This window comes from Patagioenas fasciata, chromosome 1, assembly GCF_037038585.1.
Source record: "Patagioenas fasciata isolate bPatFas1 chromosome 1, bPatFas1.hap1, whole genome shotgun sequence".
In the NCBI taxonomy this organism is placed as follows: Eukaryota; Metazoa; Chordata; class Aves; order Columbiformes; family Columbidae; genus Patagioenas; species Patagioenas fasciata.
In genome coordinates this window covers 129,526,730-129,545,650 of record NC_092520.1, presented here as the reverse complement: position 1 = coordinate 129,545,650, position 18,921 = coordinate 129,526,730, and the positions used below count along the sequence as shown (strand labels likewise).

The 18,921-nt window shown below is 39.9% G+C and overlaps 1 gene segment (V, D, J or C); it reads left to right on the top strand.

The window, feature by feature from the left end:
* The window catches only part of LOC136107982 (T-cell receptor beta-2 chain C region-like), a 69,022-nt gene extending 52,709 nt beyond the window's left edge, over positions 1 to 16,313 (top strand). The window contains 5 exon segments of the C gene segment in view: positions 9,037 to 9,074; positions 11,947 to 12,282; positions 12,672 to 12,689; positions 13,812 to 13,918; positions 15,991 to 16,313. Of these exon segments, the coding sequence occupies positions 9,037 to 9,074; positions 11,947 to 12,282; positions 12,672 to 12,689; positions 13,812 to 13,918; positions 15,991 to 16,017 (526 nt within the window).
* Positions 16,314 to 18,921: the final 2,608 nt, after the last annotated feature.

Here is an 18,921-nt window from a genome sequence, read left to right as displayed (position 1 = left end):
ACAGTTACACTTATTCAAGACAATATCTCAATTTTTGCATTGTACCTTAGAACTGTTTACTGCTCATCCAAGTGGAGGTACCGCTGGGTCTCCCTGACAAAACAGGTCAGTGCATGCTGGAGCCCAATCGGCACCTGCCCCACTGCCTCCTTCAGCAAGCTGAACTGGGCAAGGCTTTTATTAGTGTCTCATCTGGTGTGCTACAACTGTTATTCCAAAACCAGGATTCTTTACTTGGTGTGCATACAAAAGAGCCAAATCCAGCACATCGAGATGAGTCACAGCCTATCACAGAGTTGCGCAAGTCTGGATATTGGAATAAAGCTAGCATGCTAGAAAGAAAAGTAACAGCTACTACACAGAAAATTTTGCCACCACATTCACGCAGTAAAGAACTAAATTACTTGTGATCTTCTGTATTATCACAAAATGCACATTTTGAGTCCATGGATTCTAATTCTTTAACAGTCTGTGAAGTTACTGTACCATATAACAGACAAAGACCTACTAAAACTGCAACATGCTTAAACAGATACCCACAAAGAAAACAGGTTAATGAGGAAAGCATCTTGCAGACTTCAGCAATTTTTCTAAAACTCGCAGATAACATGTTAATACCAAACATTAGCATTCTCTACTGCTAATTTCAACACCAGTGCTTCCTAGGCTTCTGAGTTTTCAGCCTGCTTATTGATGGCCTCTTAAAGATGGTCAATAAATTGCATGTAATTCTCATTGGGACCCTGATTAATAGGATAAATTATTTGGCTGCTTTGTTGGTTTCAGGAACCTTTATCATAGCTTGATATGCAAGGTCTGTTGACTGCCTCAGGATTTCAGAAACTAATAGTGCTTGTAATTGTGGTGTGCCAATTATGACCCGAGTCCGCAGGTGCACCCCCTTTCCCGTCATGACCTTGAGTGGCGGAGGAACACGCAGGTCGACTCAATATGAATGATAAAGCATAGTTCGATTTATTAGCCCGCATAGCATATACTTATATACTCCCTCTCTTCCTTGCCCCAGAAATACATACAATTTGGAGTTGGACCAAGGCATCCCTTCAAAGCAAAACCTCCTGGGCAGAGAAAGGAAACCACAGAGAGCTACCATCACCCAGTGCTCCTCTTCTGAGGGACAACTGAAGACTGAAATTGTCTCCCATCATGCCTCTGTCTTCATCACTTGCAGAGGTGAGCTTTTCATGAACTAATTGCCCTTCTGTCTCAGTCTTGGGAAAACTAAGGGCAGGGTATTATGAGGGTTCCCACACCTGTCATTGACTGTCTGTGCTCCTCTTTTTATCACATAACCTAAGACTTACCTTCTCTTCAAAGATAGGGAAACAGCACATGAAAGAGCAAAAGATATCACAGAATCACAGGATGATTGAGATTGGAACTAGTCTCCAAAAGTCATCTTGTCCAACTCCCCTGCTCAAGCATGGGCACCTAGTGGCCCGGGACTGTGTTTAGACAGATTTTGAATATCTCTAAACATAGAGAATCCCCAGCCTTCCTAGGCAACCTGTTCCTGTGCTCAGTCACCCTCGCAGTAAAAAAGTATTTTCTTGCATTCAGAAGGAACTCTCTGTGTTTCAGTTTGTGTTCATTGCCACTGTCCTTGCCACCAGGCACCAGCGAAAAAAGCCTGTTTACATCCTCTTTGCACCCTCCCTTCAGGTACTTATATGTTAATCAGATCACTCCTGAGCCTTCTCTTTAGGCCAGGAATGTCAAACTCATTTACACTGGGAGCAACATCAGCCTTGTGGTTGCCTTCAAAGGAATGAATGTAATTTTAGGACTGTATAAATGCAGGAGTAGTTACATTTATGCAGTCCAAAATTACATTCAGCCATTCAAAGTAAGCCACGAGGCTGATGTGGCCCCTGGCAAAAATGAGTTTGACAACCCTAAATAATCTCAGCTCTCTCAACATTCCCTCCCATGCGACGTGTTCCAGTCTCTTAATGTGGACCTTCATTGGACTCTCCAGTATATACATGTCTCTCTTGTAGTGAGTTCAGAATTGGACACAGTACTCCAGGTGTGGCCTTACTGGTGCTGAATAAAGGGGAAGGATCACCTCCTTGACCTGCTGGCAATGCTATGTTTAATGCAGGTCAGGATACTATCATGAATAGTGTGGCCAACAGGACTAAGGAAGTGAATTTTTCCCTGTACTCAGCACTGGTGAGGCCACACCTCTAGTACTGTGTCCAGTTTTGGGCCCCTCACTAAAAGAAAGACCTTGAGGTGCCAGAGAGAGTTCAGACAAGGACAATGAAACTAGTGAAGGGTCTGGAGAACAAGTCTTTTGAGGAGCAGCTGAGGGAAATTGACCTGCTTAGACTGGAGAAAAGGAAGGTGAGGGGAGACCTTATAGCTCTCTACAGCTATCTGAAAAAAGGTTTTAGCATGGAGAGTGTTGGCCTGTTCTACCAAGTAACAAGTGATAAGATGAGAAGAAATGGCCTCAAGTGGTGACAGGGGAGGTTTAGATTGGATATTAGGAAATTTATTTTCATGGAAAGGCTAGTCAGACATTGGAAAAGGCTGCCCATGGAAGTGGTGGAGTAACCATCCCTGGAGATGTTCTTAGGGCCGTGGTTTAGTGCCAGTGATACCAAAAAGTTGGCAAAAGACTCCTTAACACTGTTTTTAAAGTGTTAAAAAGCAGAAACTTTTATTACAGCACTCTAGATGATCAGAAGATTGTTCCTCTAAGTGAGCATGCACGTGATTTTCACTTCTTGGTATTTATGACATATACCTATTGCATATTCATTTGTTTCTACCACTTAGTTAATGGAGTAAACATAAATTATTTACATAACCACACCCTTTGCCAGAAGTCCATCTTTGGTATTCGAGAGTCTTCATCAGGGGTCTCTTGTAGTCCCCAGTGGTATTCACAGCCTGGTGCCCCCCTGGTGTCAGCTTGACCTAATTTCTTGAGCAGGCATATTGTCATTTTGTGCTGCTTCTCACCAAAAGTCACGTAGCTCTTTCTTCATTTAGTGGAACATTCAGCTTTTTCAGCTTGCAAGCCTAGGACATCCTGTTTTGCGTTATGTCCAGTCTCTATAAAGCTATTGTTTCTCTGTTAGGTTTCTGTTACACTATGCCTAGTCTTGCTACATTAGGTGTAGTCTTGCTATATTATGCTGAGGGGTTTCTGAAAGATTTTTGTTCCTCTTATCACCAGAGATAGGTTAACCGTTGGACTTGATGATCCTGAGGGTCTCTTCCAACCAAAATGATTCTATGATTCTATACCATTAGACTTCTCTTCAGCAAGGGCACATTGCTGGTTCATGTTCGAAGCTGCTGTCTACCAGCAACCTTAGGTCATTTCCTGCCAAGCTGCTTTCCAGCTGGGTCAACCCCAGTATGTATTGGTTCATGAGATTATTCCTCCCTAGGTGCAGGACTTGGCATTGCCCATTGTTGGGTTATTCTTCACCCATTTCTGTAGTGTATTGAGGTCGCTCTGGATGACAGCATGACCCTGTGGTGTATCAGCCACTCCTCTCAATTTGGTGTTGCCTGAAAAGTTGCTGAGGGTATATGCTCTGCCTCATCATCCAGATCATTAATGAAGGTGTTTCTCACCACAGCTGCTGTTTCTTGGGCCTCCTGTGAGACAAGAACTGACTTAAATCAGAAATAACATGACAGATAATTTTGTGCTAGGCATCTGAGTATTGGGTGCAGAAGATGAATGTTTGGGAGTCAATATTGTTCTTTAATGGAAAATTTGGATGCAAATCAAAGGCCTCTAAGAAGCAGCTTGACTAGACACAGGCTGGAACAGAAGACAAGCAGAGGGAAGGAAATAAGGGAAATATACTTATGATGGCATAGCATTGCTATCTGCATAGGGATGTGTATAAGCTCTGGCTGGGATGGAGTTAACTTTCCCTATAGCATCCTCCATAGTGCTGTGCTTTGTATTTGTAGCTAGAAAGGTGTTGATAAATCAGAAGTGTTTTGGCTACTGCTGATCAGTGCTCCCACATATCAAGGCTGCTTCTCCAACCCCACTTCTGCTCCAAAGGCCAACAGGCTGCAGATGAGCAAGAGACTGGGAGAGGACATAGCCAGGACAGCTGACACAATCTGACCAAAGACATATTCCATATATTATGTTGTGCTTAGCAATAAGAAGCTAAGAGAAAGGAGGAGGAGAAGGGGCATTCATTATTAAGGTGTTTCTATTCCAGAGCAACTGCTACATGTACTGACGCCTGCCTTCCCAGGAGGTGGCTGAATGTTGCCTGTTGATAGGCAGTAAAGAAGAAATCTTTTTGTTTTCCTTTGCTTCTGCACATGATCTTTGCTTTAACAGACATGGAAAAAAAATCAAGAAACTGTCTTTCCTCTCTTCTCTCACCCTTGCTCTCACTCTCACTCTCACTCCCACTCTCACTCTCACTCTCACTCTCACTCTCACTCTCACTCTCACTCTCTCATTTGAATTCATGACCTAAAAGACGTTTCCTTTTGACAGGTTACAGATTAATATGAGAGAGGGACAAGACTGGTCTCTACTGGTATGTCTTGGAAATTGCCTTATGGACATGCCCTGAGGAGATGTTGGCACCACATAGAAACACTCCTTCAAAATTAATACAGAGTTGGTTTTCTTATTTTTCAATGAAAGTCACATGGGAGACAGTCTGTTAGTGACAGTAAGGACACTAATGGAGCTGTAGACTTGAGAAGAAGACAGAACAATCTTAGATAAATTTTAGTAGAATGGTTTTAGACCCTGAATAAGCGGTGCTGGGATCAGGAGCAGACTAAAACCAAGGCAGGCAAATAATATCTGCTAGTAGTGTTATTATATAGGCAGAGCAAGACAAATAAAATTCTAAATGTATTTTTTAAAAAAATCAGTCTAAACAAAGGCAAATGTCCGTAGTCATTCCCATAATTAGTGACTTAAACACCTATTTTTGCTCTTGTAGAAGAGAGGATATTGTAGGGGCATCTGAGATCACCTATCCAATATCTTGGCTTCTGTAGTCATAGTCTTAGTTCTAAATGTTTCTCATTTCCTTCCCTGGGATGCTAACAGCTTTTCCCAGATGAACAGGTTGTGTCAGAAATTATGGGTTCTTCTGTGATATTGGAAACAAGAGAAAAAAAATATTTTTCTAGTAGAATTACCTTGTTTTGAAGGATTGTCCCCTGTACTTGTAGTCTATTTTTTATATCAAGACAGAATGAAATTATTAAAGAGCAATATAAACAACAGGTTTGCTGCAGTTACTTGGTCATGTTGCTATGTGTTTACCTTTTATGTGAGAAGATTAGGCCAGGATCTATGTGCTCCAAATCTAAACTTCTTTGTTCATGTGCCTGTCTTTCCCACTGTTGCCTTAGTGTGTGCTGGTATACACAGTCTCACTGGCAAAGATCTTTGGGCATTATATCACATTTGGACAAATCTATGGGGCAAAAAAATACAGTTTTGTGTGTCTATTTAGTTATGTGTAAGAGAGAGAGATAAAAGCATCCTGTTACCTGTCACTGTGAGTTCCCACCTCCTTCAGATGGTCTCCAAAATGAACGCACAGATGAAGGCTTTTCATAGTCAGGGTCACAAACGCCTGTGAGAAGCTTCTACTTCTGTTTCCCATAACAGAGCAGTCAGAGGAATACAAACTTGAGAGTTCGACATCTTACTTCCCTCCCTTTCAGAGCAACTGTGACAAGTGCAGTACAGACCAAGGAGGATATTCACAATCAGGCCAGCCTACAAACAGAAACACCAATCTGTAGTAAGCAAATCGTTCTCAATGCAACCCAGTTACAGTGGGCTCGAGTTACATTTATTATCCTGGGGCAGAAGGAAAAGAGTTGGAAGCAGCATGAACACTGTCATGATGTTACCAAGTGAAAAATAACTGCTTTTAGAACCAGCTAGTAAAAGAAAAAATATATATTATTTTTTAGTCTATAGGAAAAATTGTCGGGATTATAAATTCAGGGATAAGAGATACCCTGAGAAATAATCAGACTATCACAGAGCAACAGAAATGCAAGAGGAAGCATGTGGCTTGTGGTTCCCTTGGCAATCTTTCACAGTGACTGGGTGACTAAAATGGGAGGGAGGAGCCACAGGTGGGATTATTTTTGCACAAGGTTGTATCGTTGTGGGGACAGGGGGTCCACAATGATACATTGCCCAGGAAGCCTTTACAAAAACACATCTGTGCATAAGCCTTGTGGGAGAGTGTGTTAAGACAACTACAGAGAATTCTGCAGCACAATGGTCATGTCCTGTGTTGTTTTTTCTTGACAGACCTAAGATGCTGTCATCATCTGAGAACCGAATCTGGACTCTCTGGAAAATAAGCCAAGAGATTCTGAGACATTGAAATAATTCTAAGCAAACCAGACTGACTGCAGATGCACCTAAAACCTAACAGAGTGTTTGAAGGAGAGAATTAGTATTTTTTTGTGATGCAATAATGTTTGCAACAGACCACAAAATAGTTCTACTGACTCATGCCTGTGAGGGCAAAAATTTTCTCTAATCCTTTTCCACCCTGTTTCACAGGAGGTCTTAACGGATACCAGAGGTTTGACACCCCAGGCAACTGATCCTTCTGGACTCTCCTTATGTGGATTACTTTTAACCTATCAGAAAACTGAATGGGATCCTGAAAGACTATTCAAGACGGCAGGCCTGCCATTGAAGAGGAAACAAATGGATTTAGTTCAGTGCTACAAAAACGAGCCACTTATATGAAAAGGCATGTGACTATGACAACCACAGTGCAAGTATTATTGGATTATTAACTCCACAAGTTACAGAAAGGAAGGCTTCACAGTGTCCAGAGTACCAGACTGACAGTAAGGAAGCTCAAGTTGTAGGTTGTAGAGGAATTGTATTTCCAGACGATGACAACATCTACGACTTTGGATACATCTGGATGGTTTCTACATCTGCAAAATGAGAACAGTAGGTAATATCAAAGAGATAACATGGAGAAAAGTGAAAGGTTGTAAAATAAATTGAGGTGAAATGCAGACAATATAAAGAGCTATTAAAAAGTCTGAGAAATGCTTTTATAAATACTACAGATTATACTACAGGATTTCATGCTTGTTTTCTGCCAAAGCCCTTCAGACAGAGATCTTTGGGATTCTAGATACAATAAACATTGCTTAAGCTTCTGTTTCTTAAAGTCAACTGCAGTGCATCCCTTTTCTTAGCTTATGATACAACACTTTGTGACTGTGATCAACAATAACATGATTTTCGGCGATGGCACAAAACTTACAGTAATGGGTAAGAAAATTTTATTTTCTCTTTTGAATCACTTCAAAACCCAGGTCCTCTCTTCAGAGAACTTAACTTTGACCTCTTTCTCCCTTTCATTATTAAACTGGTGTTCTCCTGATGTGCTAATAACCCAGTCTACTTTGGAGAATAGACTGAATTTAGTAATCTAGTTATGGACACATATTTCACTTTAGAGAATGGAATGAGAGCCTTTTGAGTGATTAAAAAGCAGACTATAGAAAGAATCAGGATGAGGAATTGGTTAAAAAATATGTGTACATCATAAGTATATTGTCTTAATAAACTGAAATCTGCAGAAAGCAGTATTCCCCAAAAGTGCAAAAGGTTCTCCATAATGCTAGTTCTCCTGGGACTACAGGTGATTAAAGACAAGTCGATGAAAGGCTGCCTGTTTGGAAAGAACTGAGTTGCAGTTACATTTTGGACAGGTCTAGAAAACATAATCAGCACTACAAACTTAGATTTCTTTGGATATTTTCAGAGTAAACTGAGAAAGACAAATAAGTGTAGTAGCATTTTTAGTTGACAAAACATAATCGACTCAACTTTACCATAAGCAATACCAACAACTCACTGCAGTTGTTTAATTCCTTGTTGTTATAGAAAACTCTCCACCATACAGCAAATTTCTTTCCACAAAGCAGGCTCATCAGGGTGATAATAAAAAGATCCTTTAGGACAACAGTCTTTCTTTTTCAGAACAGATGGTAAAAGGCTGCTGAAAAGCCACAGAAACAGAATATGTTGTTAATTTCAAATAAAAGTAGCTCTCAGAGAATGTTCCTGGGCCATACTTCTTTATTTGGACTCTTCCCAAATCCAGGGGAAAACAAGGCTGCTTCTAAGACTCTTATAAATTATGGTGATCTCTTCTTCTCATTGTGTTGCTTCTGGAGTCAAAAGAACTGATGCCTCAGACTTTTTACATCATTCCACAGCAGAATAAAATTATTATGAGTGATAAAATTCAATCTCCATTGGAACAACACAATGATCAGAACAAGTTTTGAAATCCAGTCTGAATGTGAGGTGTCTGAGCTGATGAAAATGGCTACACTAATTCCTCATTGACCATAGTCAATTATGTGACTAGTTTTAATAATCATAACTAAGAGAACAGAGAGAATAGCAGCAGAGACTTCCTTCCAGGGAAGGAGAAATGAAGGGATGTTTAGGAACTGCTACAGTGGGCAGAGTGAGCCAGGGTCCCATGTTATATATAATACCACAAGCTATTTTCTAAAAAAAAAAAATATATATATATATATATATATTTATTTTACAAGAGAAGAATATTATTGATGCTGAAGGGAAATGAGGAAGTTAAGGAAATGAGGCTGTTGAAAATAAGCAAACAAAATTATTCTGTCTGCATATGGGAAATACTTTCTAATAGTACACCTAGATAAATAGATAAATGTCCTCTAAAGAAATGGTGAAAACTGCAACAACTGATTCACCTAAACCTGAAGCAAAAATATTTTGGAAGAGGTATTTCTGAGATTGATCTCACCTGGTTAGGCACACAGATGTGGTGGTGTTCCTTTATAGGCCTTTCTTTTTTTTTGGGGGGGGGGACACCATAAATTAATGTACTTTGTGTTTATTTTCCTGCTGGTACTGCATGAGGGGAGGGTTAGTCCACAGGTTTGGCTCAGAGAACTGAGAGTAGAGGTTTTCCTGCAGCTGCAGACCAGTGTGAATAATGAAAGACTGTACTTTGGCAGTGGGACAAAACTCACAGTCTTAGGTAAGATGGAATTCAAATATCTGATATATCTGATACTGGTTTAGGGGAAAAGAGAATTTTTAATTAGCAGAATAATGATCATTTTCCACACAGCCATGAGGACAGGATTAATGCTTTATTGGTTGCTTACTAAAATGAGGTGCACTAACATGGAAGCATAGGATTTACAGACACAAATTTTGAGATCCTTGTGTCCATTGCCTCTGTCTTCCCTTAGTGGGAAGTTCATGAAGGGAGAAAGGAAGAAATAATTATGCTTCCTTCCATTCTCCAAGAAAACATTATAGAGGTTGGGAATGAAAGATCCTTCTTCAGTCTGCAAGTTTTTGTATCATCTGTGTAATAATAAAAAACAACATTCCAGAGGCAGAATCTGGATTCTTGTGTCTGCTGAATCAGGCAAGGAAAAGAGTAGTCTTGTGGGTACTTTGCTGCCCTCTCCATATGTGTTGGACAGGCTGCCTAAAGTTGCTCTGAGACACTGGCTTCCTCTAACAGTTCTTTTCACAACTTCTAATTCTCAAAAAGGACTATGAGTTTTTTTTCTTGGTGCACTTTTCTCCTCTATTCTATCTCTTTTCCCTCTTTGCTTTCTCCGCCTTCTTCCCTCCCGGGAAAGGATTTAACTTCACATAAATCAAGGCATTTTGGCTTTTTCCACCTGCTAGTGGCACATCTGATGGCAAACTGTAGAAATACACACTGGTATCTGCTCCTTTAAGCAGTGCCACTTTAAGGAACCAAGGGGCTGTCAAGAAGAGCACAATGACATTGCAGTTTATAGTCCGATTGTGTACAACTGTGCTTTTCAAATGCACAGCTTACCTTTGGAGTTGGCACTGTGCTCAGAGTTATAGGTGAGTAACTGTGATTAACCAAATTTTTCAACGTGGAGGACACTTGAACATTTTCTGTGCATTAATGATATGTAGCATATATGCAGATGATTTTAAAATGAGAGTAGGAGTGAAAGATAACAAATCATGAAAATGACCTTGCCATGGTGAGAATGGAAGAACTATGTTACTTTTTCTCCTAGGTGAATTATAAATGTGTGATGAGGAATGCATGATTTTATGCATGGAAGTGATTAAGCATTGTGCCAGTGTCTGCCATGAACACTGTGAAAGATCAGAACAGAATGGGCTTTTGATAATACTTATTTTCTGATTGTCTTTGTTCTTGCTTGTACCAGTCTCCTTGTTTCATTTCAAGAGTGCTGATTTTCTGCCTTTCTTTGTCTTTCCAGTGGTCTGATCATTCTTTCTGTTTGCTTTTTTAAACTTGTCTTCCTCTTTGTCTTATTTTTTGTTTGTTGGTTTTAGTCTGTTAAATGTCCCTCATTATCTTTTGTGCCCTCCCGATCTGTTTCTGTGTCTTCCCTCATTAGCCATTTAGGCTATGGGCTAATGAACTTATGTCAGAGATACTTTTAGGACAGGAAAAAAAAACCAAGAACTAGAACGGAGCAGCAAAAGTGATCCATCTCTCCTCATGGCCGCCGGGACGAAAACAGAGCAGTGCCAAACGTTCTAGGGAGTTATGCCCATTACTATCTAGTTACCTCTTCTGAGGACTGTACAAGCTCATACATTTCCACAGCAGCACCGCAGGGATCTTTGTAGAGTAAGCTCTGACAATTGTGATTAAGGTTAACAGTTGAAAGTAAAGTCTAGGGCTTAGGGGTCAAGATCTACATAAGACATAAGTTTCTGCTAATTCAGCTAATTCTCTCTGCTCTAGAAAGGAGGGAGTAGTCGGGAAGAACATTACAGTTTATAATGTCTTCTTATCAAAAGATAAGTTTTCTCTTTAGCTCCATAGTTCACTCTGCATCTCTGGTTCAATGTGCACGCTGTAGACCTTGTGGGTTTATAATGCTAGATGATGTAAAAAAGGCAGTGTAATAGTATATTTAACACTTCAATTCAATCTTAAAGGTCTCTTCCAACCAAAACAGTCCTATGATTCTGTATGGAAACAAACAAACAAACAAAAGGTGGTGTTTAGTGTCACTGCCTAGCTTCTGAGTACCATCTCATTGTTCCGTTGTATATCCTTATTGACTGTATAAGTCTGTTGTCTTTAGTCTTATATCTAGGTATTAAACACTTTAGGACAGGGGGCATCTTTTGGTTTGTAAGTGTATAGAATCTTGCACCATTAGGGGAAGGTGCTTAGTCTAGAATGAGGGCTTCTCCTACCTAGGATAACCTAAATATTAAATAACATAAAGAGATATTTCACAGTTTTAAAAAGAATGGCAAGTTAAGACCTAAAGCAAAATTTGTCCCAAGCAGATTCAGATCACCTATGTTAAGTGTTCTTCATTTCAGAAAGTGAAAAATATTAGCATCTTCCTTTCAAGTCACCTTTTAGATAGGAGGAGGGGGGCAAGTAGAGTATCACCTGGCAGTATAATTCTGAACACTGTGATAACCTTCCTGTCTTACTACATCTCCAGGAATGTAAAACAGTCAGTTGAAGATGCTTGTTCTTTATAACACAGACTCTTACTTACCTCTTAGTACTATATTACAAATACAGGCTTTAGAGCACTACAGGGTACTTTTCTGCCCACCTGTTTGCTCAGCTTGTTTTCAGCTTTCCTATTCTTCTGACAGAGACAATACTAGAAATTCAAACACATGCGTTTCTGTAGCCAGAGGTTTTATGTTTCTGTGTAATGAATGAAGACAAATGCTTTCAGTTTTCTGCTATCTACCTATCTAATAGATACTGATAATGTAATAGACAGTTGTTAAAAGGCTCGCTCTATCAGGAGTTAGACAGAAGAAACACAACACAATTTTAAGGGTTTTCTTATTGAAGACAGTAATGGAGGCTCTGGCCCATATCGCTTTTGTTTCAGGAAAGCATGATGAAAACATACCTCCAGTTGTGGCCATCTTTTCCCCATCAAAGCAAGAGATCCGACAGAAGAGCAAGGCCACGCTAGTATGCTTGGCCTCTGGTTTCTACCCTGACCACCTGAATCTGGTCTGGAAGGTGAATGGTGCTAAGAGGACAGAAGGGGTGGGGACAGATGAGTTTTCCACATGGAATGGGAGTACCTACTCACTGACCAGCCGACTGAGGATCTCAGCCAGGGAGTGGTTCAACCCTTTGAATCGTTTTGAGTGTGTTGCCAATTTTTTTAAGAATGCAAAGCTACAATCGATACACAAAGCAATCTACGGTGATGCTGGTGAGTGAAAAATGTCTATCACCATCCTATACAAAGTAGAAATGACAAATCAAAAGGGTGTGGGTTATGATGTGAAACACATCTATATGCAACTTCCATACAAAGTGTTGTTATGGCACAAGTACATATGTAATATGGAGGTATTTGCATATTTCTCTTCATATTCCCAGGCCTCTGTATCTACATTATCATTATGTATCTATGGTTTTTCAAAGGTTTCTTAAGATTTTCACCAACAAATCTCTGTAGTATAGTAAGATGTATAGTATAATAGAATATATGGTATAGTAAAATGGATCAGGCAATATATTTTAAACTGAAAGTTCTAAAATTTATGTTCTGTTTGCATTGAAGAGAAATATGACTTTCAGTTCATCTTTGTCTTTCAGGTTGTGCACTCACAGAAGGTATGTGTGTCTTCTCACAAGCAAATGTCTATTTGTATTTTACTTCCATTTTTACTGACACTAAGTACAAGGTGTGTGAGATTTCTAGTACAAGAATAACTTGTACTTCCTCATCTAAGTAGCTTGTATGTTAGAGTAAAAACAAACAAACAAACCCACCACCAAAAATAAACAAACAAAATCCCCACAAAAAACAAAACAAAACAAACCTAACCTCAAAAACAAAACCCCCCCCCATGATTCTGGGAGGGTTGTATGTGTATGGTGTATTTAACTGTGTTTTTGATTTAGCTCTTCTTTATGATTCCCTTTTGAAATAACAGAAGAAATTGTGGAGTATTCCTATAGACTGTAATTTGCTCTTTTCAAAATTTTTTTTCCAGTGCTTAACTCTGCTTTCTTTTGGAAAGCTCCTTGCTCAGACATGAAAGAAAAAATGATACTTAGCCAAGTGACATAAAGATTCAGAATTCTGAATATTTCTTAGTATCAAATTCAGAATACTTCTCATTAGAAGTCACATTCCCCTCCAGATTGTGAGGATGCCCATATTAAAAATTGTTTCTTTCCTCTATATATATATGTCTACACACTCCTGTTTTTCTCCAACTGCTTTAATGCATCAGGAATCTTAAGGCTGAAGCAAGATCAGACTGCTGTCTCAATACTACTGCAATTCCTTAAGAGTGAAAAATCTATAAGACAAAAGTTCTAGATACCATGTCATTGTTGGCTATATAAAACTTCCCTGATATATCAGCAGGACTCACAAGGCAATAACAAGTAAAAAAAAAATTAATATCTTATGATTCAACTTAGAGTTTGTAAGAGGGGATTAACACAAACAGCCTAGTTTTTCAGTAGGTGTGGTAACACGATTAAACATACCCAGTCAGGACATACTTCTTAGCATAAAGCAAAACTCTTTCTTTCCTAGGTTTGCCTTCTCTTTTGGTTCTTTGTATCACAATGCTCTCGTGTCAACAGAGCCATTCATTTGGCTCTAGTTCCTTTGTGTCGCTTAGCTAAGGATTTCAAGAGTTCTTATTTGATTAAAGCTACATTAGATCTAGTCTCTCATGATGATGGTGATTCAATACACAAAGGATGTTTGATTTGCAGAGTCCTACTTGCGATACGGGAATTCTCTGAAGCTCACATACCTCATTCTCTGTGGCAAAGCCTTGCTCTATGCAGTTTTGGTGAGCGGTCTGGTGTGGACAGCCAAGGTAGGTTAGTGTGCCACTTGCAAGTGGATCAGTGGATATAGACTAACTCTATTATCAGTTGTGGGGTTGTTCTCCATATACTCTGCTGGGCTTTGTGCAGGCTAATTTGAAAAATCACAAGTGATGAGTTTTCTATTACTATTTTTCCAGAACTCAAAATCAATACTATCTAGCAGAGCAATTCCTTCTCAAAATACTCTTAACACATATGAAAAGATGGACAACTTTTCCAGAAAGTGAAGAAAAGACATATCAGATATGTACTACTTTCCTGTAAGCATTGAAAAGACACTCATGCCTGCAGTAATAAGCAGGGGATTAGATGAGACACATGGGATAAATCTGAACAAAGATTTACAAAGAACCATGGGATAAAACTGAATAAATGGGAGAAGTTTAACTAACTACCAAGAAATACTTTTTATCAGTTAGTTTCTCATATGGCTGAAAGATATTACCTGGAAGCTTCAGCACTTTTTCCTTTAAAAAGTAGGATGGGGAGAGGTATTTGAAAAGTTACTTGGTAGAGTTGAGGGTGAATACGAGCACAATCTCCATTATGTTTTCATGCCCTTTTTCAAGGATACTAGATGGAATAGGTTTGTACTTTACTGAAGCAAAATAATAAAGTCACAGAATGATTTAGTTCAGAAAGGACTTTTAAAGATCAATTGGTCCAACCCCCTTGCCATAAGCAGTGACAACTTTTACTAGGTCAGGTTGCTCAAAGGCCCGTTGAACCTGACTTTGAATGCTTCCAGTGATGAGGCATCCACAACTTCTCTGGGCAACCTGTTATATCGTCTCACCGCCCTCATAGTAAAAAATTCCTTCCTTATATCTAATCTGAAGCTACCCTGTATAAGTTTAAAACTGTTGCCCCTAGTCATGTCACTACAGGCTTTGCTAAAAAGTCTTTCTATCTTTCTTATCAATCCTCTTGTATATTGAAAGGTTGCAAGAAGGCCTCCCCAGAGACTTGTCTTTTTCAGGTTTCTCCAGGAAGACAAGTCTCCACAACTCTCTCAGCCTTTTCTCATAGGAGAGGTGTTCTATCCCTCTGATCATTTTTTGTGGCCCGTTTCAGGACCTGCTCTAACATGTCCACATCTTTCTTGTACTGAGAGCTCCCAGAATTGGACGCAGTACTCCAAGAGGGGTCTTACAAGAGCAGAGTAGTGGGCCGCAATCATCTCTCTTGACCTGCAACCCAGGATATGATTGGTGGTCTGGGCTGCAAGGGCACATGGCTGGCTGGCATAAAGTTTTTCATCCACCAGTATCCCCAAGTCCTTGTCGACATGGCTGCTCTCAAGTCATTCATTCTCCAGTCTGTACTGATCCTTCTGATTGCCCCAACCCAGGTACAGGAGTTTGTACTTGAGCTTGTTGAACTTTATGATGTTCACATGGGCCCACTCCTCAAGCCTGTCCAGGTTCCTCTGGATAGTATCCCTTCCCTCAAGCATATCTACTGCACCACTCAGCTTTGTGTCATCTACAAACTTGGTGATGGTGCATTCAATCCCATTATCAATTACACATCATTTAAGGTATTTAAGGGTAATGGTCCCAGTGTGGACCATTGAGGGAAACCACTTGTTACTGGTTTTCTCTTAGATACTGAGATGTTGACTGTAGCTCTTTGGGCACAGCCTTCCAGCTAATTCCTTACCCATGTAACAGTCCATCCATCAAACCCATATCTCTCCAATTTAGTTGTGTCAAAGGCCTTTCAGAAATTCAGATAGATGACTTCTGTACCCTTGTTCACTGATGCAGTCACTCCATTACAGAAGGCCACCAGATTTGTCATATAACACACAAATTTTTGTGTAAAGATATTATTTCAGAATGTAAGTAAATAATTTGTACAAGTACACTTCCTTGGTACAAAAAAAGAGGAGAAAGCATGGAGATACAACAAGGTCTTTTCTGTTAATGCTACGAGGAGACACAACTGTTCGGACACTGATAAATATGGTCTATTATTTCCTAGATCATTATATTTGTTCATTTTGCCTTCTTTTTTAAATTTGTTTGTTTGCTTATTCCATTTTGTTTTTAATTAGGCTGGTGACAAGTTGTATAGAGAATAATCGAGCCTGCTTCATCACAACAGCATGAACACAACAAATTATTTCTACCCTTCCACAGCAAAAAATCTATGCTTCTGTCTAAGAACCTCTGAATATAATATCTTGGTGGTTTTCTGTCCCCTTCTTGTTCTTTCTACTTGTAGTCACTGCTGGGTCTTCCCTGTACTTCCATATCGTATTGTACTGTATCATATAAAATCAATCATACAATATCTTTAAAACTAACACCTTCTTAATGCTCAGAGGCTGGAGATCCAGCTCCTTGAACTAAGAATAAAGTTTTAGCTTCTTCTCCATTCAAGTAGTATGAGTTGTTGTTTTTTATTTGGTCTTTTATAGCAATAATGTCCTACAACACAACATCCAGTGATGTGTAGTATCATAAGGAACTCACATTAAAGAACATTCTCTGACAATCCTTATAGGAATATTGAGGGGTTCTGTACCAGGAACTGGTATGGAGCTGAGGTGCTCACGTGTCTGGATCTGTTAGTAGCATCCCTGTTTGTGTGTTTCTGTCTGTATTGATTTGTGCGACTGGCTGTGTGTATATTGTGTATGTCTTTGTACACCTGTTGGGAATACACGCTGAGCCTCGCGAGTGGGTGGACCTAGGGAAAGGGAGCTGCAGCAGCCTCACCAACTATTGGGCTATTTGATTCAGCAACATCAAATAAAATATTTAGAATTTCTGATTCACTTCTAGTCATCTTAGAATATTTAGGACATTAACCAACCCATGCCTATTGCATAGCACTAAACAGTGGTACATTTTGTCGGCATTAAGAGAAATAAACTTACTATGTTTCATCCTAACCTTGCCAATAGTTTTTGTGCCACAGCCATTCAGAATAGGTGAATATGAGCCAAATCTTAGATTAAATGAAGAAAAGAAAAATGAGGTTGGAAGGTAGAGGAATGATTCTGTGATTTTTAGAATTGTAAATTTATGGCCGAAGGAAAAAGCTAGAGGTCTAGTCTTTTTTTGGTATTGCCTGCAGTACCATGCATGTTGCCAGTTGGGAAGTATGGAAGTTTCCACACAGCAGCACACCTGCCCCACTCATTTATTATGAAATGTAGCTGCCACTGCCGTTATAGAGTTTGTCCAGTCTGGTGGATCTGCTCGAGAAGGAATTGCTCCAGTCAGAAACACCCCTGAGAAGAAGAATGAACACATATAGAGAGCTACCTATCTTTGATTATGACCTATGTTAGTTGCTTAAAATGACCGGTACATAATTTAGGTGAGTCTTTGCAGTATGGAAGATGACCCAGCCACTCCAGATTACAGAATAGCTACAGGTGGTATGAAAGAGCATCTCTCCTTTATTGCCTCCATTCAGTGCAGTCTTGCAAGAGAATAAACTGGGTAAATGCCTTCTTTTCTTCGAAAAGGTAAACCACAAGCAGACCTCAGGCTGCCAGCAGCTGCCATCAACAAGCCGAGGCCTATAACAAAATCAGTTTGGAAACTAATTTTAAAACTACATTTTCATGAGCTCATGTATCCATCAAAAGACCAGAAGGGGCCATTAAATTATCATTTTGATATCATGTATATTGCACACCAGAAATTTCATATAACTAATTTTTCTTTGCATTGAGATAATAAATACAGAAAGTAATTATGGGAAGACTTCAATAAGTGAAGAAATCTCCTCCTTGGTAATTTGTTGCAGTGATTTAGCATCTCAAGTCTTGAGTAATTCTGCCTTATTTCAGTAAGGAGGTGTTTGATAGAATCATAGAAGTATTTATGTTGGAGAATACCTTTAAGTTCATTGAGTCCCACTGTAAACCTAACACTGCAACATCCACCATTAAACCATGTCCGTAAGCATCACATCTACATGTCTTTTAAATACCTCCAGGATTGGTGACTCAACCACTTCACTGGGCAATCTGTTCCAATGCTTGGTAACCCTTTCAGTGGAGAAAACTTTTCTAATTTCCAATCTAAACTGGCCCTGGTGCAACTTGAGGCTATTTTCTCTTGTCCTATTGCTTGCTACTTGGGAGAGCAGACCTATACTGACCTTGCTACAACCTCCTTTCAGGTAGTCGTAGAGAGCGATGAGGTCTCTCCTCAGCCTCCTTTTCTCCAGACTAAACAACTCCATTTCCCACAGCCATTTCTCATAAGACTTCTGCTCCTGACCCTTCACCAGCTTCATTGCTCTTCTTTGGACATGCTCCAGCACCATAATGAGGCTTGAGCACCTCAACGATTCCAGCTCCCAATCATTAGTCACAGTGTCACAGTATCACAGATAGAGTACTGTGTTCTTGCACGGTAAAACAACCGCCCTTGTCTTACACTGTTTCGTTTGCTTTTGCATCCAAGGCTTGCATAAATCACTCCTGCCACAGATCATGCTTGAAGCTCATACTGAGTCACTTCTCCAGCATACCTGCTGAGTCTTCCTGAGGGACTCTATTCCCTCATAATTCTGCAAATTTGGCTTCTTTTTCTTCCACACAGAAACTACTATGACAAGAGACTGTATGAATATGTCTAGGTATTATTAGTTGTGTATATACTCCTGAGAAACATGACAAGGAGTAGCAAGGGCCAGTGGAGAAGGTAAACCAGGAAACAAGGGTGACAACAGCTCACGCAGTGCATTCACTGACAAGGGCACAGTCCCACAGCGTCCAACACAGCAAGCAGAGTAGGATGCAGAGTTCATCAACAGTCCCAAACCACGTAAGCTGTGAACCATGTCCAGGATATATTCAGGAAGTCAAATCAGGAGCAAAAGAAGACTGGACTGTAGTCCACAGTCAGGGCTGAAGAGAAAGCTACAATGTGGACTTGCAGAATTACAGAATAGTTGAGGTAGGAAGAGACCTCTGGAGATCAACCTGTCTACCCACCCTGCTCTGGCAGGGACACACAGA